Source organism: Stereum hirsutum, assembly GCF_000264905.1.
Source record: "Stereum hirsutum FP-91666 SS1 unplaced genomic scaffold STEHIscaffold_10, whole genome shotgun sequence".
Taxonomy (NCBI): domain Eukaryota; kingdom Fungi; phylum Basidiomycota; class Agaricomycetes; order Russulales; family Stereaceae; genus Stereum; species Stereum hirsutum.
In genome coordinates this window covers 1167243-1187325 of record NW_006763140.1, presented here as the reverse complement: position 1 = coordinate 1187325, position 20083 = coordinate 1167243, and the positions used below count along the sequence as shown (strand labels likewise).

The 20083-nt window shown below is 51.2% G+C and overlaps 7 protein-coding genes across 7 annotated transcripts; 4 read left to right on the top strand and 3 right to left on the bottom strand.

The window, feature by feature from the left end:
* The first annotated feature begins 1842 nt into the window (after window positions 1-1842).
* Window positions 1843-4374, top strand: STEHIDRAFT_169845 (uncharacterized protein). Its single transcript, XM_007306066.1, has 2 exons — window positions 1843-1985; window positions 2078-4374. The coding sequence occupies exons 1-2, from the start codon at window positions 1969-1971 to the stop codon at window positions 3069-3071; spliced, it is 1011 nt and encodes a 336-aa protein (XP_007306128.1). The 5' UTR covers window positions 1843-1968; the 3' UTR covers window positions 3072-4374.
* A 111-nt stretch (window positions 4375-4485) lies between these two features.
* On the bottom strand, window positions 4486-5418 carry STEHIDRAFT_122921 (uncharacterized protein; the record flags this gene model as incomplete). The annotated part of the gene is made up of 2 exons (XM_007306065.1): window positions 5313-5418; window positions 4486-5211 (listed from the first exon to the last, which is right to left on the bottom strand). A coding segment is annotated over exon 2 (669 nt), but the record flags the coding sequence as incomplete, so codon positions are not given.
* A 217-nt stretch (window positions 5419-5635) lies between these two features.
* Window positions 5636-7722, top strand: STEHIDRAFT_140477 (uncharacterized protein; the record flags this gene model as incomplete). The annotated part of the gene is made up of 3 exons (XM_007306064.1): window positions 5636-5686; window positions 5761-6194; window positions 6254-7722. The coding sequence occupies exons 2-3, from the start codon at window positions 5963-5965 to the stop codon at window positions 7720-7722; spliced, it is 1701 nt and encodes a 566-aa protein (XP_007306126.1). The 5' UTR covers window positions 5636-5686; window positions 5761-5962.
* A 74-nt stretch (window positions 7723-7796) lies between these two features.
* STEHIDRAFT_99950 (elongation factor G mitochondrial) lies at window positions 7797-11043 on the bottom strand (the record flags this gene model as incomplete). Its single annotated transcript, XM_007306063.1, has 12 exons — window positions 7797-8098; window positions 8166-8335; window positions 8402-8621; window positions 8685-8984; window positions 9046-9189; window positions 9244-9342; window positions 9403-9925; window positions 9978-10133; window positions 10190-10266; window positions 10328-10416; window positions 10467-10629; window positions 10684-11043. The coding sequence occupies 12 exons, from the start codon at window positions 11041-11043 to the stop codon at window positions 8018-8020; spliced, it is 2382 nt and encodes a 793-aa protein (XP_007306125.1). The 3' UTR covers window positions 7797-8017.
* Window positions 11044-11155: 112 nt separating this feature from the next.
* On the bottom strand, window positions 11156-12631 carry STEHIDRAFT_81811 (vesicle budding-like protein). Its single transcript, XM_007305761.1, has 7 exons — window positions 12576-12631; window positions 12473-12520; window positions 12292-12413; window positions 12062-12222; window positions 11920-12009; window positions 11544-11866; window positions 11156-11485 (listed from the first exon to the last, which is right to left on the bottom strand). Exons 1-7 carry the CDS (start codon window positions 12576-12578, stop codon window positions 11234-11236), a joined length of 999 nt encoding a protein of 332 aa, XP_007305823.1. The 5' UTR covers window positions 12579-12631; the 3' UTR covers window positions 11156-11233.
* A 1401-nt stretch (window positions 12632-14032) lies between these two features.
* On the top strand, window positions 14033-16573 carry STEHIDRAFT_148243 (cytochrome P450; the record flags this gene model as incomplete). The annotated part of the gene is made up of 13 exons (XM_007306062.1): window positions 14033-14180; window positions 14252-14349; window positions 14425-14516; window positions 14582-14723; window positions 14797-14975; window positions 15048-15298; window positions 15367-15433; window positions 15506-15706; window positions 15768-15797; window positions 15853-16083; window positions 16150-16182; window positions 16237-16265; window positions 16327-16573. The coding sequence occupies 13 exons, from the start codon at window positions 14033-14035 to the stop codon at window positions 16521-16523; spliced, it is 1698 nt and encodes a 565-aa protein (XP_007306124.1). The 3' UTR covers window positions 16524-16573.
* Window positions 16574-16817: 244 nt separating this feature from the next.
* Window positions 16818-18297, top strand: STEHIDRAFT_99940 (3',5'-bisphosphate nucleotidase). The gene is made up of 4 exons (XM_007306061.1): window positions 16818-17073; window positions 17156-17419; window positions 17503-17948; window positions 18047-18297. Exons 1-4 carry the CDS (start codon window positions 16938-16940, stop codon window positions 18245-18247), a joined length of 1047 nt encoding a protein of 348 aa, XP_007306123.1. The 5' UTR covers window positions 16818-16937; the 3' UTR covers window positions 18248-18297.
* The last annotated feature ends 1786 nt before the right edge of the window (window positions 18298-20083 follow it).

The window sequence follows — 20083 nt, the reverse complement described above, 5'->3', positions numbered from 1 at the left end:
ATTACCACAACAAGGACGATGCCAAAAACGTGTAAATGGATGCTCCTGTGATTATACTGTGGCCCAATACACTGTTTTACCCCCTCAGCGCCCCACAATTGATGCAGAAGCATTTTTTACTGATGTTGTACCGTAGATCGTCTTCATAAACGTCAAACTATACTGTCCAATCATAATGTCAACATCACCAACAATTTCAACCACTGCAGTACCCCCTGGGTAGACGTTCTCCTCCTCCTCCCCTTGACGCGGCACCACTATCAAGGCCACAGTCGTAGTTTTTGTTTCGGGTGTGGCTTTCATAATCAGTTAGTGATGTCAATCTACCCACGACAGCAAAAACCAAGTCAATCAAATCATTATATCACTAGTTCTGGCGTACCGAACCCCTCCAGCCTCAATGTGGCAATATCTTCCTGACCGTTTATGCTATAACTTTGGAGCAAATGGACCGATTCCTTCACAAATTGATTTCTAGCATCCTGTATACTTATAAATGTTTGTCAAATAGACAGAACTCCCAAAATCAGCCTCCGTCATCTCACCAAAATCACATCACACATTTACGTTTTATACACTGATTCCATCAAAATGACACCCGGCAATGTGATTCATTCGCTCTAAATCTCAAAACTTGCAAAGTTACAAAAATACCCCCATATCACCCTGTTTCCCCATACCCAGGCTAGTACCTCCACGCGGGAACCAACCTGGAATGTTTTTGCCTGCGAGTGAGTCCGAACGCATGCGAGCTGTGTCTCCAGGCATGTTCATCCACGCGAGTTGTGGCTCCAGGCGAATGCGATCACATGCGAGTTGTGTCTCCAGGCAATTCGCGTGTCGTACGAACATGCCTGGATGCACAACTCGTATCTGTGGGATCCTGCCTGGAGGCATAACTCGTATGAGTGGGGAATTGCCTGGAGGCACATCTCGTCTGCCTCCAGGCGTCGCCGGACGCGCCGGACGCGCCGGGTACAGGTCACAGTATGACACTCGTTCTGCGGGCCAGCAGACATCCCTAGTCATCAACGATTGCCGCCGTCGTCTCTCAGTGGCCGGAAGAGAAAGGCGGTGCTCCGAGAGTTGCTTGTTGGCTTCTGCGTCCACCTCTGATGAGAGCCTCGAAGCTTCTGCATCTGCCAGACCCGTCTATCATTTTTTACCCATTATACCTGACTCTGTTATACACCCGCTGAAGGGAATGCTGTCACACTAGTAACAGGTAATCCTGAGGGTGCGCCTGCCCGGACCATCTGCTCCACCCCTCCTAGTTGACAAGATGATGATTTCGACCGTAAGGCTATCTTCCAAACTAAGAGTGTTTCATGATGCTTTTTCTATTGAAGGCTTTGGTATGTCCTGTTTGACTCTGAGGCCATCGTACGTCTTCATCGTCTCATCAATGGAATTCATCATCTCGGAGGCGGTGTGTATCTTTCCCACCCTCTGTGGGAGTTTCGCTGATGGAAAACACCTTGATTCTCACGTTGAAACAGCCCTCCTCCACGCTCTGCACGATGACGGCCGTTACACACAGGTATTCACCCTGGCTTTGGCTGTAACACATTCCCTGCTTTGTGCAAAATACACTATGGAAATACCCACTTGCAAGGCGACACTGAAGAGCGCGCCCTGGCGTTCATCATGGCCTCCGAGTCATGCTAGTGGTCGTTTGCCAATCTTCGCCCACAGGCGTGATCATCACGGCCATGCCATTACCTCACCCCGAAGGCGGGACAGGTCCCGAAACTGTTCAGCATCAGACCGTATGGGACCCTGATACTTATAGCTACTGGCCACGGTCGTTGTAAACATCGTCTTCGTTCTTCCCCTCCCCTCGTCGCCACCACCGGCGCTCTATCCTTCCCTTTGCGGTGTGCTACGACAAGCAGACTGTTTCTGCGGCTTTGTTCGCGTTGAAGATCTATATCTAGCTTAGGCCTCCTTGCAAGGGGATATGATCGGATGGCGTACAACTCTCAGTACGTTTATCTCTAGTTTCTGCAGTGCCTTTCATATTACTCTTACCTACAGACATGACCGTCACGGGCTAATGTTTCTCTTGATGTTCTAGCGGCTTAGCCCTTCTCACTGCATTGCCCATTGTCCTTGGAGTGGTTCTCATCATTCTCGTCGCTCTTCTGTGGCGCGCTCATGGGAGCAAAAGATGCCGCTGTTATGGACGAGGAGTCCGAGAGTCTCTCAGGGCTCGTCCTTTCACGTTGTTCTTTCCTCCGAGTCCCGACTTCATCCGTTCTCAGACTCGCAGTCCGAGTGAGGAGGAGGACAAGGACCTACCGCTGTCCGAATCATCTATTGAAGCCAAGGCAGGCACGCTGTATACCATCACCGAGAGAGACGAGATCGAGGAGAGCATAAGGACCGGGACATGGACAGGAATGGGCGCTCGATCAATACCACGGAGTCAGGAGAGGGACTCCGAGCAAGGGAGATTGACATCCCAGAGTTCTCGGGCGACCTTGAGGCATCATCATGATGCCAATGACGGAGAGCACGAGGGTTATACGCAGAAGGAGATAGTCAGGAGTCTTAGGGAAAGGCCATCACAGGATACATTTGACGGCATCACTGGACGACTGGCGGAGTCTCCTCGAAACGGCGAACGTTTACCAAAATACCTCCCGTCGCCCACCACAGCCTCGCCCTCGACTCCAAGCCGACCTATCACCACGAACGTCACTCCGCCCATACGAGACAGGACTAGAACCGTCTTTAATTCCTTTGGCGACCGGTTGGTCGCCCCTGTGCGTCAAGCACCACAAACCACACCTCTCGGGGATCTCGTCCCAGGGTATTTCCCTTCGCCCACCGTTATTACACACATCAACTTGCCTCCCCTCGTTATGTCGCCTCTACCACCCCCACCTCCTTCAGCGCGACCCACACGACCCATTCGACCGCTTCCTCCATTACCTATACCTCTCGTTCCTGTTCGCCCACCACTCCCTGAACACCCGCCGCCGCCACCACCGTCTAGCATGCATAGGTCTCGAAATCCGGTCTACACAGACCTTCCGCCTCCGTATGCCAAGGTCACGATGATATGACCTTTGAACTTGCCCAGCTTCGATGGCATGGCAGAGCGATCCGTGAGGACTCGACAGCACGACATTTACGACTACGGACATTCACGACTTCACTTTGTAAATTATACATACTGTACCGTCATTCCACGAGGCTGTTTACACAGGGTATCAATCCGTTGCTAAGAGGTCCCCAGACAACCCAGTCATTACATTCTCGTGCCAAATCTTCCTTGTTTGTGAATAACTGACATCAATCGACCAAACCTGACCCTGTCAAGAGACAAGGCCTTCAAATTTGCCCCTGTCATCATACTCTCCCTCACTCCTCCAAATCGCTGTCCATAGACTCCGAATCCGTGGTTAACTGGCTCGTCCAGTGGTAGCCCTCCGCCCATTCCGATTTATCCGGCCAGTCCTTATCAGCCTCCTCGCCAACAACAATTCTCACGCCTTCTATTGTCCGCAAGTTCTCCTCTTGATAAAAGGCGATGAGACATCTATCAAACGACACGACAATCGGGTCTCCGCCGGGATGGGAGCTGCCTCGAGCTTTTGCGCGCATGAGGAGACCTCGTCTTAACGAGTTAAACGTGGGGAAGCCGCCTTGTTCAGATTCGGCGTCGACTTCGACAGTCTCGAATCTAATGCGAGTAGCGGATGGAAAGATGGATGGGATGTATGGTCGCGACACTGCCTTCGAGACTGGGAGCGCAGTGGGAGTTGGGTTCTTTTCTAATGGCTCTCTCCCGACCTCCTCGGTCACCACTTGGTCCACGTCCCGCGCCTCGAATGCCTCCATGAATCCGTACGCAACATCACCTGAGATACAAAGTTCGGTCACGTTCTTCATGTGGCCGAAAGTCTGCTCCCATCTGTTCTGAGAGACATGGAAACGTCCCGACACAGCCAATGTCCGGACATGTTCGAGAGGTAGCTCGGCACATATCTCCGTGAGCAGGCGAGCGGCTGCCTTTTTGGGATACGTGGGGGTGCTCACCCACGCAACAGAGAAATCGTACTTCATGGCCGGTTCGTCGTCGAAGGGGAAGGCTGGGCCGCCCGAATAGGACTTCGAACCGCCGTCCTCGAACTGTCGAAAACGTAGGCCGTTGAATCTCGACTCATCGATGACGAGCTTCGTGAGCCTGGAGGAATCGGTGGCACATTCCCAACGGCGTTCCTTTCCGCAAAGACGGGCGACCATGTCACGTAGAGCAGGCCCATAGAAGGCGGGATCGTTTTCGTGAGCTAACTGCACGACCTCGATGATGACTTTTGCGTCGGGAGGGATAGAGAGGCGGGTGACAATCGGGGCACATATGCTCATCACCCCGAGAAAGGATATATAACGAATTTTCGGGAGAGATACTGTGCGGGTGAGATCAGTGTCGGTAGGTTGTATTCGTGGGCATGAATAGGCGAGCTCTAGCTTCTCGAGGTTTTGCATCCGCTCGAGAGTGTCGAAGAACTCCGTAACGGTAAAATGGTCGAGATAATGGAAGGAGAGATGGGTGATCCCAGCGTGTAGAATGTTCGCCGACGGTGGCAGTTTGAGCATGCGAACGGTAAGTTTGGACAAGCGTGCCACTTGATCGCAGAACCAAGTCGAAGGGGCCGTGTGGTGTGGGCGAGAGCCGAGGACGCTGAGAGAAAGCGATTCGAGTACGGGCGCAGGGTTTTCCGTCAGGAAGGGTGCGATGAACGGCATCTCATCGGCAATTATAATCAACTCGAGGTGAGCTGTGCGATGAATATGTCGAAGCGCCTGGGATACAGGACCCCAGTTAGGTTCGTAAAAGGTCTTCGTTGGTTTGATAGTGAGTGGGAGATCCCGTGACCGTCTGACCATCTCTTCGACACAGGATTCATTGGTGAGAACGACATTCGACCAAAGACACGGGGTTCCGATTGCTACATCGCGCCACCGTCTGCAGACATGGGTGATCGCGGACCAAAAGGGAGGACGGTCACGTTCTACAGGGTCCTTCGGTGACTTCGTCTTGATGATCTTCTGGTCATCAGATGCCGGGTAGTAAGAAAATATGTGGACGAGAAGCTCATTAGGAAGATTGAGAGTCAGGTCGTTTTGAATAATGATATTGCCGTTTGCGTCCATGATAGATTGGCCAAAAAGAGGATTCGGCTTGCCGCACGGAAACGCCTGATATAAAAGAGGTAGCAAGAACGATCAGACATACGCATCATTGACGACTAGTTCAAGCAAGATGATGAAGATCAAGAATCAACACTGTAACACTTTACCTGCTTAATATATGATCGCGAGTCACTGTGCCAAGCGGCGACTCGTCGTTCGAGCGAGGCTCTGCGTAGAGTAGTGTCAACAGACTATTACGGACCAGCTCCGAACCGTATGCGCGTCTTCAACACTTGCAGGACAATAAGTATAGATTGTCTCGAGCTTAGTGTGCGAGTGTGGGTCGCCAGGGAGAGCTGCTCACCAGTTCGGTTGTGTGGCAAACCTTACGAGGGAAGTGGCAAGAACCAGGAGAGGAAACTTGGATACTTCCGGGTCTACTATTCCGCGTGTCACGGCAGAGACCGATTCGCTTGGACACAACGAGCCGATGAGCTGGCGACGAGCGCGATCCTTACAACTCCCACCATAAACGTTCGAGGCGAGTGTTTCGTAGTCTTTCAGTCTTTGAGCTATATGACATTGACATGCTGCCGTCTATCTTTCAAAGTATAGGCTGCTATATCTCCTCTCACTCTGATATCTGGTCCGCTCAGCAGAGGAACAATACTTATACCCAAAGTATACTATCCGCTTGTGACCAGCTGGTACACAGTCTTGCTTCACGTCCCAACGTTAGTCGCCTACGTTGGCCTCCAAGGACTACTTCTCATCCTCAAATGAGAAAGTGTGCACTGTACAGACCCGTATACGAATCATGGCACCCCTCGATAACATGCATTTCGGATGTGCATCTGCTTCGACTTTCAGCAGTCTCGAGGATGTACGCTACGAAGGCCTCGGGAGCCTGGATCTTCCTTCCCGTCCCGGACTGGCCGCGTACAATCCCCAACCAACGAGGCTCAACCATCTTTCACTTTTGCATAGACTTCCGAACGAGATCGTAGCCTACATTTATTCGTTCCTCGGAATGAGAGACTTGTTGAATGGTATGTTATGGCGCGGAAGCGTTCCTCTTGCGGTCTAGTCATGCTGATACATGTATTAGTAACCTGGGTCTGCAGATACTGGCGAGATGTGGCGCTATACCAAGCGACCCTATGGTCGAAAGACCTTCTCCTCTTTCCCAGTGCCACAGCGGATCTTCTGGCCAGGTCTAGCTCCACGCCCCTTGAAGTTGCGGTAGAAATGGACTGGGGAAGCGCTACCAATACTCAAACCTATAGAAACTCCGTCGCTGCTCTCTTCCGGCATGTTCATCGCTTTCGGGAGCTAGCTATAATCGGCCCTTCGGACAGAAATCGGCAGACACTTCAGACCCTTGGGCTTAATCACGCCCCCGCCTTAGAGTCCTTCATTGTTGAATGTCTAGGTGGAGATATTCTCATCTTAGACTCTAGTATATTTCATGGAAATATGCCACGTCTCCGTAGCGTCACCGCGAACAATGTCAAGATCCCTTTTCGATCGCCGCTTTTCTCCCCGACCCTTCGACATCTTACGCTCTCATTCTTCGGATACTCCACCGAATACAAACACTTTTACTCCGAGCTTCTCGCTTCGCTGGATTGTCTGAGGTCCCTCGAATCCTTTCGACTCCTACTGTCTTCCAGCGTTCCTTCACCAATCCTTGAACATCCCGTCGTGGCACTACCGCATCTTCATGCATTATGCCTTCACGGCGGCGCTCTACAGAATCGATGGTTCTGGGACCATATTGAGACACCTGCCCTCGAGCATCTCTGCATGGAGACCACGATCGACTCCGATGCTACCCTTGTATCTCAGTCCGGCCTCGTTATACCCAGTCTATTCCACCCTGATACCGCCGCTTTCAATGAAGGTTCAGCACATCCGCTACGTACTGCGCGTATCGTCGTCGGTCACAATCAGATGACTCTCACCGCCTGGGCCGAACTCTTGCATCCCATAGCCGCACCTCCGCTGATCAATACCCGCGAGCATCACACAACACCCCTTCATCTCTCCTTCCAGGTCCCCGGCAATGCTTCCCTCAGTATGGATAAAGTAGCCGCAACGCTCATACCTCGTCTGCAACTCGCAAACGTTCGCCTCCTTCACCTTCAAACCCCCATAGAGTCCCGCTTTCCTAGCATGTTCGTCAGCACTCCATTATCCTCGCCCGGGTTCGCGATGATGCCATCTTTCACTTCCCTCGACCACCTCGTCATCCAGAACGATACGGTGATCCGTCCATTTTTCGAGTGGTTATCGCAGCAAATGTCGTCCGCGAACATTATGGCTCCCGGATTCGCTCTGCCCCTACCGATGCTACGTCATCTGGTCCTCGTCTCGGGCACCTTTCTCCCTGGTTCTGCCATGGGCTCTCGACAAGCGTGCAAGGCGCTCTCTCGCTATCTGGTCATGCGGCGGACACAAGATACGACGGTAGAGACGGTAGAGACCGTGCGTTGCCATTTGGACAGTGAATGGGTCGAGTCCATGAAACCGCTCGTCTCGTCATTGATCGTCAATGGCAAACACGTCACCTCGTAGATATGCATTTCACCCTCGGTATGCCTTTGTCTTTATGCTCACGCTCTCGCTGAGTATGCTCAATCATGTCTAGCGTTTTGTTAGGTCAGCGTGTGGATAGTTTGATTGCGAAGAGTGTGGGTGTATGCATGCATTAGAATTCCGGAGTAAAATGAATAATGATATAGATACGATGAGCGAGGAAAGCACTGCATGCCGTTGAGTGCAGGCAACAGATCCAGAGCGAACATGGAAGTAAATGCACAACCCAGATCTAGATAGGAAACGCCGCCGAAAAGTCTAGCAATGCAGACGTCTATGCCTTCTTCTGAGGCTGGGACTTCCGGTACGCGTCCTCGAGCTCTTTTTGGACGTTGGGTAGAACAGGCATGTGTGTCTATCATTTGATGAGTTAGCAATCTGTCAAAGATGGACGAGCTGCGAGTTGAGAGAAGTGTAATCACCTTATACTCCATGCTGAACTCTCCTTTTCCTTGCGTAGAACCACGAAGCTGGTTAGAGTACCCGAACATGTCGTTCAAGGCAACTTCAGCAATGACGGTAAACTCGTCATCACGGACTTCACTATCGATGATGGTCCCACGACGCTGGTTCAGACCACCAATAACGGTGCCTATGCAAGGCGAACGATGTCAAAACCAAGCAGAAACTGTGACTCTAGTGACGAGAGAGAACGTACTCTGGAATTCGGCAGGCGCAACGACCTCGACGGTCATGATCGGCTCAAGGATGATTGGTTTGGCACCCTTGTACGCCTCTCGGAACGCAGCGATCGCACAAAGACGGAAGGCCAACTCGGACGAATCGACGACGTGGAAGGCACCATCCTTGAGGATGAAACGAACACCGCAGATTTGGTTGCCACTGAGCGTACCCTTCTCCAATGCGTCGTAGAAGCCCTAAATAAGGCTCATCAGCACTGCGTAGGGCATGTAATCTAAATGAGTGTTTAAAGAACTAACCTTCTCGACGGCAGGGATGTAATTCGAAGGGATGTTGCCACCCATGACAACGTTCTCGAATTCGACGTCTTTTCCGCCTTCGGGCTTGAACTCTATCGGCTCGATGTGGCCAATGACACGGGCATATTGACCGGCACCGCCAGTTTGTTTCTTGTGTGTGTAGTAGAAGTCGGAGCGTTGGGTGATCGTCTCCCTAAAGGCAACGCGTGGCCGACCGGTTGTGCATGCAACATTATATTCGCGCTTCATGCGCTCGACGTAGATCTCGAGGTGCAATTCACCCATTCCGGAGATGATAGTCTGGAAAAACAATTCAGTAAGCGGAAGAATGGAACATTAGAAATTGGCGGGGTGGTCGTACCTCTCTGCTTTCCTGGTCGATGTGGACCCTGAAGGTTGGATCTTCTTTTTGGAATCGATTGAGCGCCCGCGAGAAGTTGGGTGTCTCTTGACCAACAGGCTTGAGGGCGAGTGAAATGACAGGCTCGGGGACAAACATGGAACTCTGCGCTAACAATGAGGAACGGTTTAGATTGCTGCAGTAAAATGGCTGCCTTACCATGGAGAAGTTGGAAGTACCATCCGTGAAGGTATCACCGGAAGCACATTCAACACCGAAGATGGCGCAGATTTCACCAGGGCCAATTTGTTCGACTTCCTACAATATCAATTTTAGTGTCAAATGATACTAAGACCACTAAAATGGCGCAGTACACACCTCCATCTCATTACTATGCATACGGACGAGACGAGCGAGCTTGATCTTTTTGCCAGTGCGACCGTGGTAAATGAATTGTCCCTTCTTGATGCTGCCCTGATACACTCGAATATAAGTGAGCTGTCCAAAACGACCTTCTTCCAACTTGAAGGCGAGGGCCACAAGAGGAGCGGCAGCAGCGGGAACCAGTTCGACGGGTGGCGCATCCGCTCCCAAAGACGTCTCTTGAGCGACAACCTTAGCCTCAGCGGGATTGGCGAGATACGCACACACGCCGTCCAGCATAGGCTGAACAGCAGTGTTCTTGATGGCGGAACCGAGGAAGACAGGAGAGAACTTGAGTGAGACGGTGGCGCGACGGATGGCCTCAGCCAATTGGACCTGAGAAACCTCCTCGTCCATGAGGAAGAGTTCACCGATTTCGTCATCTACTTCTGCGAGCTGTTCGAGGAGTTCCGTGCGTTTCTGCTTAGCGAGCTCGAGGACCTCAGCAGGAATCTCGTCAGACTCGACAACGTCAACACTGGCAGCAAGGTAAGATTTTGGCATTCAGAATTGAGTGATTGCAAACATACCCCTTTACACCCTGGTTGTAAACAGCCTTCCAGCGAACGAGATCGACCATACCATGGAGGTTGTCCTCCATTCCGATGGGAACTTGGACGGCAGCTGCTGGGATGCGAAGCTTTGTCCGAATCTGGTTGATTACTCGCCATGGGTTAGCACCCGGTCTGTAAAGGTCTGTCAGTTAGATCCTGAGCAAAAGGATAGTCGGAGGATATGGCACCTGTCCATTTTGTTGATGAAGGATATCCGAGGAACATTGTATCGTCGCATTTGGCGGTCGACAGTAATCGTTTGACTCTGTAGAATTGGTCAGTACCACGAAAGTCAAAAGAAAGGATCAACGATGATTATAGCTGACCTGGACTCCAGAAACAGCACATAAAACCAAGACGGCACCATCAAGTACTCGAAGAGCACGCTCGACCTCAATAGTAAAGTCAACGTGACCTACAGTTTCATGAGTACCAACGACACACTCGAAGGTTATGAGGACTCACCAGGCGTGTCAATGATATTGATAGCAAACTTTTCCTTTTTGCCAGTCATTGGAGACTGAGCTTCCCAGTCGCAGAACGTTGCCGCACTCTGAATGGTGATACCCTTCTCTCGCTCGAGTTCCATACTGTCCATCTTCGCACCGACATTATCACGTCCTCGAACCTATTTCCAACCTCAAAATCCGTACATAGAATGTAGAAACTCGAAAGAGCGCACTTCATGAATATCCCGAATACGTCCGGTGTAGTATAGGATACGTTCCGTGAGGGTGGTCTTGCCAGAGTCGATGTGTGCCGAGATACCAATATTCCTCTGATACGTCAGTCGTGCCTTGTCGGCGTGGGTGAGCTGGTATGTCTTCCGCAGGTTCGCCGTGATATTCGCAGCCTCCTTCGCCTTCTCCTGTGCCTTCTCCTCCGCTGTCACTTCCTCATCGGACTTCGCCTTCGTGGCCGTCGCCGCCGATGCGTGGCGTCGTTGGTACAGGCAAGCAGACCATGGCCATGTGTTCGTCCGTGACAGAGAGACAAGCCTGCTCGCTAGCGAGACAGGCAGTTGGCGAGACGAAGAGAGCATCGTCGGCGCTATAACTTTCCACCGCGACGATATTTTACGAGGTGTGACTAAGGTGACAACGCGTTACGTCACGCGGTCATAGCGTGACTCTACAACTCGAACTCGAAGACTCAGCGAAACGAACTCCCCGAATTGTCCAATATCTGTCCGTAGTTCTACACAAAAAGCATGCAATAGCTCATTAGATAGCTTAACTCGTCACATCGCTCACGCACTCCCAACCACCCTTCAAGTTCTCCTTCCAGAGCGTGACCTTGCCGTCGCCACAGCTAACCGCCAAGATGTTGCCTGCAAGGCTCCAAGAAACACGCCACACAACGTCGGGGAACTTGCCGGCGCCATTTGTTGTAGCTGCTGAGGGAGAAATAGTGGTAGGATCGAGGACAGTCTTGACCCAAGGAGCCTGGGCCGAATCTTTGGTCCAAATGAGCACGGTCTTGTCCTGCACACCTGGGTAAGCATCTCTCTGTGGAACAAACTTTGAAACGCGCCAAACGCACCTGGGAAGCAGTAGCAATGTAACTCCTCGGCAATCCAATATTCGGGGCCCAAGCGACATCCCTGACCCAGTCAGTGTGGCCGTCCAACACATCCTCCTCCACCCATGTCTGTGACTCCTCGCTGAAACCCCAAATCTTCACGACATTGTCGCACCCAGCACTGGCGAAGCGTTTTGTGGGGGCTGGGGCTTGGTTTGGGGCACCTGGCAGGGCCCCGGGGGTAGGGGTGATGAGCGCGCCTGGGCGAGTGGCGGGCGCCCATGAGACGGCATTGCAACCGATGGCATGGGCTTCGAAGATGTCGGCACCCCATTGTCCATCATCTGGGAGCGTTCATCAGCACGTAACTCATGATATGAGAGCAACGATGACGCACTTTTGAACGTGAGGACGGAAATCTTGCCGTCCGACGAGGCGCATGCAAGCATAGCGCCGAGTTCGTGAGGAGCCCAAGACACTGAGTTGACTAAGCGAAAACATCAGAGTCTATTATGATTCCAGGAGAACAATATACGCACCTGACGCAGCATGCAGCGAGTGCTCCTTGATCTTTGCCCATCCACTCCCAGCGGGTTGTTGTTCCTTCCAGATGATTACCTTCCCATCATAAGAGCATGACGCGAGAATATGCCCGTATTTCGGGTGCGCCCATGCAACTTGCCACACAGGACCAGTATGTCTACAATAAATGAACACGAAGGATACGGTTCAGCATCCTAATACACATGCCGAACGGAGGCAGACGTACCCCTTCAATGTTTGACCATTGGTGCGCGCTGGTTCGCCGTCCACAATATCGAACACCTTGACGGTACGGTCAGAAGAGCATGTTGCTAAACGTTTGCCATAATAGTCCAGCTGGGCATCGTGCTGTTATGTCTAACACGGTAAGTTGCTATTCCGTCAAGCTTTAGCGTATGCTCACTCACAATCATGTCCTCGTGAGCGGTTTCAATGGGTACTGGGTCCGCAGGCGCCTGAAAAGGGGCTTGGTCAGGTCCTCCGCTCGCTTGGTGACTATGTCCAACATACCATGGTGGATCAGTAACAGAAGGTAAATTATACAAGGTGAGCGGGGAGGGTATGGCGTACTTACAACCCCTCCAGTTGGCGAAGACGTGTCATTTCGTGACCGTGATGTGACGTAACGCGCTCAACGCCACAGCAACGCCACCAGCCCAAAGTCCAACGGTCAACCTACTTTGACCTACCTCCAACTGGTCTGCTCTAGCGAATTGTCATCGCCTCTGAACTTGATCTCTCCAGCCGAAAGTTATCGCTGGGTTTACTTTGCCTCCATATGGGTGGGCTCACGTAGACATCTAATAAACCTTGCTTCACCTTTGCACTGGGCGGATTCAACTTGTAGTAAGGAGCCTCCTCTGACTCGAGAACTGCGTCTTGTTTCTTGTCAGCATATGCTCTCACTGGCACGGTGCCTTCAACAGCTTTCAACAAGTTTAGCCATGGGTCCTACGATGTGATCTCAGTCTGCACGCGGGATATGGTCACTCGCCATTACTTTCTTGGTTCTGTTCCCATCCAGTCGGCTTGGCTTTCAAGACAAGTGTCAGAGGCGATTAAGTAAGCTCTGTCGAACTTCGTCTGCGCGAGTGCTTAGATGACCTTCTTTGTTCTTCCCTTTCATCATATACCCCTTTTAGAGCTTTTCGCCGGAAAGTTGTTCCTTCGGCCTGCCCTGAGATCCACGACCATTGCATCCCCAGTAGCCCGAACTACTTTCGAGCAATGTAGAGGTCAGCTTGTCTTATGCGAGAACCAACACTCTTTCCAGGCCCTTACTTGCATATGGACAACAATTGAGAAATATAGTTGTGCATCGGGCGCCACTAGGATCCTTCGAACACTATGGTCAAGTTGCTGGACTTAACTTACGCCGACCTTACACGCTCGATGTTGGCGCACTCGCTTTATGGCTATTGCTTTGGCCGCTGCCCGATTCTCCGGTTAAAATGGGCGCTATGTGTCGTCATAACTCATTGTATAAGCTTATACCATGGGAATACTCGGCTCGATGCATGTCCAGGTCGAACCTTTCTTGGTATCTACAGAGGTAAACATGATATTTTCCGCGATTCGGCTGTATTTTTCGTCAGCTGCCTTGACAGTGACTACCTTCGTGACGATCTGCCTCGGAGTTGATCTCCGAACTTCTCAACGAGCACAGTCATGGTGCAAAGTAACGTTCGGAATCGGTGGTACCTTGTGAAGCTTCTCTCAAACATACCACGAAGAAGCAAGCAAGCACGATTTTGAGACGTCGCCGTTTCAAGGAATCCGATGGCTCCCCGCCGCCTGACTCACCGTTGGGAGCCTCCTTGGGAACTGTTGTTCTCATCGACTTGCAGCCCTCGCGTTTATAAGGATGACGTCCGCACACCGAAGCAGTAGCAGCTACCCTCTCTCACCCACATCTTACATCGAACTAACAGCGCACAGCTGAGTCTTAAACACTACACAGACGGTCCATGTCTATCCTTCTTAACGCCATTCTGTGCCTAGCTTCACTTCCTGTGTTGCTTGTCCTCTTCGTTGTTTTCCTATCCGCCAGACAATACATCAGACAGGCTTCACTTCATGAGATCCCTGGCCCTCAACCAGACTCACTGATAACCGGTGCGTCTTCAACGTTTAATACTTCTCGTACTAGAGATCACTAGGGTATATACTGACCATCTTTATGGTAGGTAATCTGAAGACCATTCTCGGTTTAAACGCGTGGGACTTTCATGCACGTCTCGCGAAGTCATATGGGAATGTCGTCCGCATCTGGGGTTTCCTCGGGGTAAGCTCACGGGTTTATCGCACTTGAGCCACAACCTGCTGCCTTCGGAATTCTAGTTAACGTTAGGTATCTCAGGACACACACTTGTATATCAAGGACCCCAGAGCTCTGTATCATATTCTTACCAAGGAGCAATATGTCTTTGAGGAGACAGATATGTTCATCAAGTGCGTGATCTGGACACAGTGCCTATCAGTGAGATGCCGACACTGACCGTGGTGTATCTGTGTAGGACAAACAAGTCGACGTTTGGTATGGGCCTACTCAGCACTCTCGGAGAGCATCATCGCCGTCAGAGGAAGCTCCTTAACCCTGTCTTCTCGATTAAGCACATGCGATACATGATCCCTATATTCTTCAGGATCTCACATCAGGCGAGCATTCCCGGAACTAACCAACCCATTATGCACTGGAACTCACTTTATACTTTATACTTACCATATGCAGTTCACCGATATATTGAACAAGAAGATCGATCAATCGGATGGGTCAGCGGAGATTGACGCCCTGGATTGGAATACTCGCGTTGCGCTGGAACTCATTGGTCAGGGAGGCCTGGGCCACTCGTTTAACAGCCTCGACGAACACTCCGAGAGTCGTTATAGCACTGCTTTGAAGACTTTAGTGTAAGACCATTCGTTCATTCCTTGAACTGCGCCATCTTAGTGATCTTATCTTATTTTCATTGGCGCCCTTAGGCCTACCCTCACGAAGTTGAATCTGTGGCGTCAAGTCTTCCCTTGGGTAGCTGATCTCGGTACCCCGGCTCTACGTCGGTGGATCGGGACGAATCTTCCCTGGCCTGACCTCAACCGGGTCGTGTACTTGACGGATATCATGGAGGAGACGTCGAAGACGATTTTCTACTCCAAGAAGGCGGCCTTGGAAAGGGGTGACGATGCAGTTGCGCTTCAGGTTGGAGAAGGTCGAGACATCATGAGCGTCCTTAGTAAGTGTCCTTTGTGACGTTTTGCACTATACGAGAAGATTAACAATGTTTGGCTTCTTTGTGAATAGTGAAAGCAAATATGGAAGCCGCAGAGAAAGATCGTTTGCCAGATATAGAGCTCCTGGGCCAGATGTCGTGCGTCTCTCAACCACACAATTGTCCTGTTTTCGCATCAAATGGCTCAGACACCTGACAAATTCGTTGTAGAACGCTGACCTTTGCGGCAATGGACACAACGTCCACTGCTTTGTCCCGTATACTCCATCTTCTGTCGATGAACCAACCGGTCCAAGACCGTCTTCGCGAAGAATTGGTCAATGCTCGAAAGGAAGCCGGGGGTGACTTCGACTATGATGCTCTTATGGGTCTGCCATTCCTTGAAGCAGTTTGTCGCGAGACTCTCCGCATGTAAGAGAATCCTCTGCATTATCTTGTTTTTCTGAATCTTCCTAACATGTTCTTCTCACAGGTATCCTCCCCTTACTCAACTTCTGCGAACGTAAGTCCTTCGCAGACACTCTCCACCAGTTCACCATCAAACTGATATACAATAGGGCCCGAAAGGACACCATCCTTCCCTTAGGAACCCCACTCTCCGTCAATGGAAACACGCTTTCAGAGCTCTTCATCCCTGCTAACACAGGTATCTTCATAGCTGTCAAGGCCGTGAATATCTCTCCGGAGCTCTGGGGTGCTGATGCAGGCGAGTGGAACCCTGAGAGGTGGCTTTCGCCTCTGCCCGAGAGCATTGCGAACGCTGGAATTCCTGGGGTCTACGCAAACACGTGCGTGTGCATTGACCGTTCGTATTCGTGGGTATCGTGCTCATAAAAATTGTACATCTGGTTTAGGTTGACGTTCCTTGGGGGCGGACGCGCGTGCATGTGAGTTTGATTTTCTTCTCAGCGAGTGATCCCGTCGATCTAATACACTATCAGCGGGTTCAAATTCTCGGAATTGGAGATGAGTGCGTATCCTCCCACCTTCTGAATGATCTTCGCTTCTCTGATTTGGTTTGATTCCGACAGAGGTGGTTCTCTCGCTGCTGATAACGAACTTCCGATACTCGCCGTCTAAGAAGAACATCGAGTGGAAGTCGACCAACATTGCTACGCCATGGTGGACGGAAAACCCTCGCTCCCGCTCCTTGTGTCGCGGGCTTAGTTACTGTGTTGTTTTTACGCAGAGTACTTGCGAAATAAGAACTAGAGGAGAGATATCATAGCAGGCTAGGAGGGTGGTTGTGTCTTATGTACTGTAGAATGTGCCGAATATACTGCATCCCTTGTTGAAGATGGTGGACCCAAGCGCTGAGCTAAATTGATTGTGAGCTGCGAGGATCCAAAACCCTGGTTTCATTGACGCCAAGTACCCGGCACTGCTTACTGAGTGCCTGCTTTTTCCTACACGTGACGTCAGCCTTCTCGGCGCGCAAACTGGCGACATCATTCATCGCGTCCTCCGATGTCCCTAATAAAAACCCAAGCATCCGTGCGTCTGTATGCCAACCAGCTCTCTATCGTCCACACCAAACGCTAACACAAACATCGTTACTGTACTTCGGATTACCTGCACCTGAATCGTCCAAACCAGTTATATTTCTTGTTTTTCAGTAAGGTGTACATAACGCGCTAAAGCAATGTCGCTCGATCTTGCAACGGAACAGCAAGTAGCTCTTGCCGCAGTGCGGAGGGCTTGCACAGTCACTTCACTTGTATTCAATAACCTCGTCAAAGGCGAGACATTGGTCAAGGGTGACAAATCACCCGTTACAGGTGCGTCTCTGTCTTCATCCTTCACTGCTTGACTTTGGAATTAATTCATTTATTAACGGCGGATTACCACGATCGCGAACAGTCGGGGACTTCTCTGCCCAAGCTGTTGTAAACACCGTTCTGCAACAAGCCTTCCCGAATGACCCTGTCATCGGCGAAGAAGACGCTGACGACCTGCGCTCTAACCCCGAGCTCCGCTCCCGTGTCGTCGAGCTCGCGAATGAGGTTCTCAGCCAACCATTAGGCTATGGCGAGATGAAAGAGTGGGGACTTGGAGAGGAGAGAACGGAGGAGCAATTGCTTGAGGCTATCGATAGGGGAAACTACGAGGGTGGTAGGACCGGACGTACGTTTCTTCCATCTATCACATTTTGACACGAATGCCTAGCAATTGTGGAGGATGCTGATGGGGGCATATTTTTTGTACAGGGATGTGGACGCTTGACCCAATAGATGGGACGAAGGGTTTTCTTCGCGGCGGGCAATACGCCGTCTGCCTCTCGCTCATCATCGACTCCGTCGTCCACCTCGGCATAATCGGCTGCCCCAACCTTCCCTCGTCCCCCTCCTCCACCGACCGCGGCTGCATCTTCCTCGCTACCCTCGGCCAAGGTGCTCATCAACTTACTCTCTCCGGCGGTTCTCCCACCCCTCTGAAGATGCCCATCTTGGACATCAAAGACGTGAGGCTGTTGGAGAGCGTGGAGAAGGAGCATGCGGCGTTGGGTTTCAACGATATTGTTGCGAAGGTGTTGGGAGTGGAGAAGGAGCCGATGAGGATGGATTCGCAGGCGAAGTATGGGGCGTTGGCGAGGGGTGATGGCGGTGTGTATTTGAGGATGCCGACTGGAGTTGGGTACAGGGAGAAGATTTGGGTACGTGCTCTCCTTTCAATCGTTCACCTTGTATGGCTCCGTGCCGTTGGCGACATGTGTAGTATTCTGCAAGGTACTTACTCTTGAATACCTCATAGGATCACGCAGCTGGCGCGCTTCTCGTCGAAGAGGCAGGCGGTATTGTCAGCGACTCCAGAGGTCAACCGCTTGACTTCGGTCTCGGAAGGACGCTGGGCGAGAACTTTGGTGTCGTCGCGGCGGAGAAGAGTTTGCATAGTAAGGTGCTGGAGGCAATTAAGGAGGCAAAGGAGGCAGAAGCGGAGGGTGGGAAGTTGTAATCTTGTGGTGTACACATAATGTATTTTGAAGTCCCAAAGAATCCATGATCATCGAGTTGTATCAATAACTTGGAAGAATTTGACTACGAGCTTCATGAACTGTACTGTAGCAGTGACGCTTGATTTTGTGGTCGTTGTTCAACGTTCATCGATAAATAATCTGATGAATTCGACTATCGCCATGTATATTACCCCCAGTCTCCTTTGAGCAGAGTAGACAGACTTCAACCGGCGGGAGTGAGAATCACTTGTCTAGTCTCCGCGAACAACCGTGAGCAGCCGTGAGCTCGACAGAAATCTGACAAGCAATGACGTCGCCACAATGACAATGATAGGCGCCCGGAAATCGTCCAAGTCGGCGGAGTGTACACAGCCGATAGCTTGCGAGAGAAAGACCCAGATATTATCGTACGTATTGCGATATGACAGAAAGTATAGAGGCCATATCCTACACAAACAATAAATTACACAACGATGGACCTATGGGGTGATAAGCGTCAGCATAAGAACTTCGATCCCAACAAGAATGGACACCGGCTCACCAGTACAAAGCACAAAAATAACGGCAACGAACCCGAGCAATCAGCAACATAGAACCACCTATCTCATCGTCTCAACCTGACCAACCGCCGCGTTCCCCACCGCCAATCCTCTCCCATCCGGTGTGGGCGGTGGACTCGGTAACACCGCAGCGGGGACAACTTGAATCCCAGGATGCGGATGCATCATCCCAGGCTGTGTGGCGGGTTGCACGTTCTGGAGCAATGGTTGAGTTTCGTTAGGTTCGAAAGACTCGTCATAGTTGGAGTTGTCTGGCTCTTTCGACTCGGAACGACCGCAGCAGAATAGGGAGTCGCAGCAGGAGGCACATTGTTGTGGACAGCTTTGGCCTGTAACGAGTAGTACGGCAGAGCAGAGGGCGGAGATCGCAAGGGTGAGCAGGGGTATTTAATTAGGTCAGTAGTGAGATGGGCAGCGTACGAGTTGCTATGATATCGCCACAGATACCATTACAGACGTCTAGACAAGCAATGAAGAGGACGCTACAACAAGATCCTACGACGTCATCCGCCATGGTGTCTGTCCTTCGTGAGTTATGTCCTGATCCAGCCGTGTAAGTAGAGCAATGCGATGGCAGAAGATGCAAACATTGTATAGTAGTTTGGGGAGAACTTGGGAACTTACGGAGAAGAAGCGTACGTTTGGGAAGTTGACAGGGGCTTCCGAAATGGCGGAGGTTGAAATCGAGCAGAACTTGGCCGGGGGCATCACATGATCCGCCCTAGGCGCTGGCTCCTCCAGTCTTTCGCGGGGCCACAAAATCAAGAAATATTTATGGAGAAATGTGTATGACGCAGCATACTGGGCGGGGTTACAGACACTTTACGGTGCACATACGGGAAAAGGACGCGAATTCACTGTGCGGTGTACATGCTACTACCATGTACGCCAATACATGCATGCTTTCCCCTCCGGTACTACAAAGGGATCCTCAATGTAATAATAAAGCATACAACGACTCTGCTAACTGCCAAGAGAATATACGTGAATGGTGAGTGGAATTCGACGTCGTGAATGGTCAGGAAATAGTACTTAAGAACATGCTGCATGGGAGACGTCGACAGACAGAGTCGTTGGGACAGGACTCGGAGGTGGGATGCAAACCCGATGAAGCCAACGTACGACTTCCACCTTACTCTGAGCACAAGACATAGCAGACGAGTACCAAGCATACGCCGACGATTCAGACGTACTTACTAGTCCCACCTTGCTTGTGATCAGGAAGTTTGATGGTTGGAGCGGTGGGGTATGTGCAACAAAGGACCGCCGTTAGGA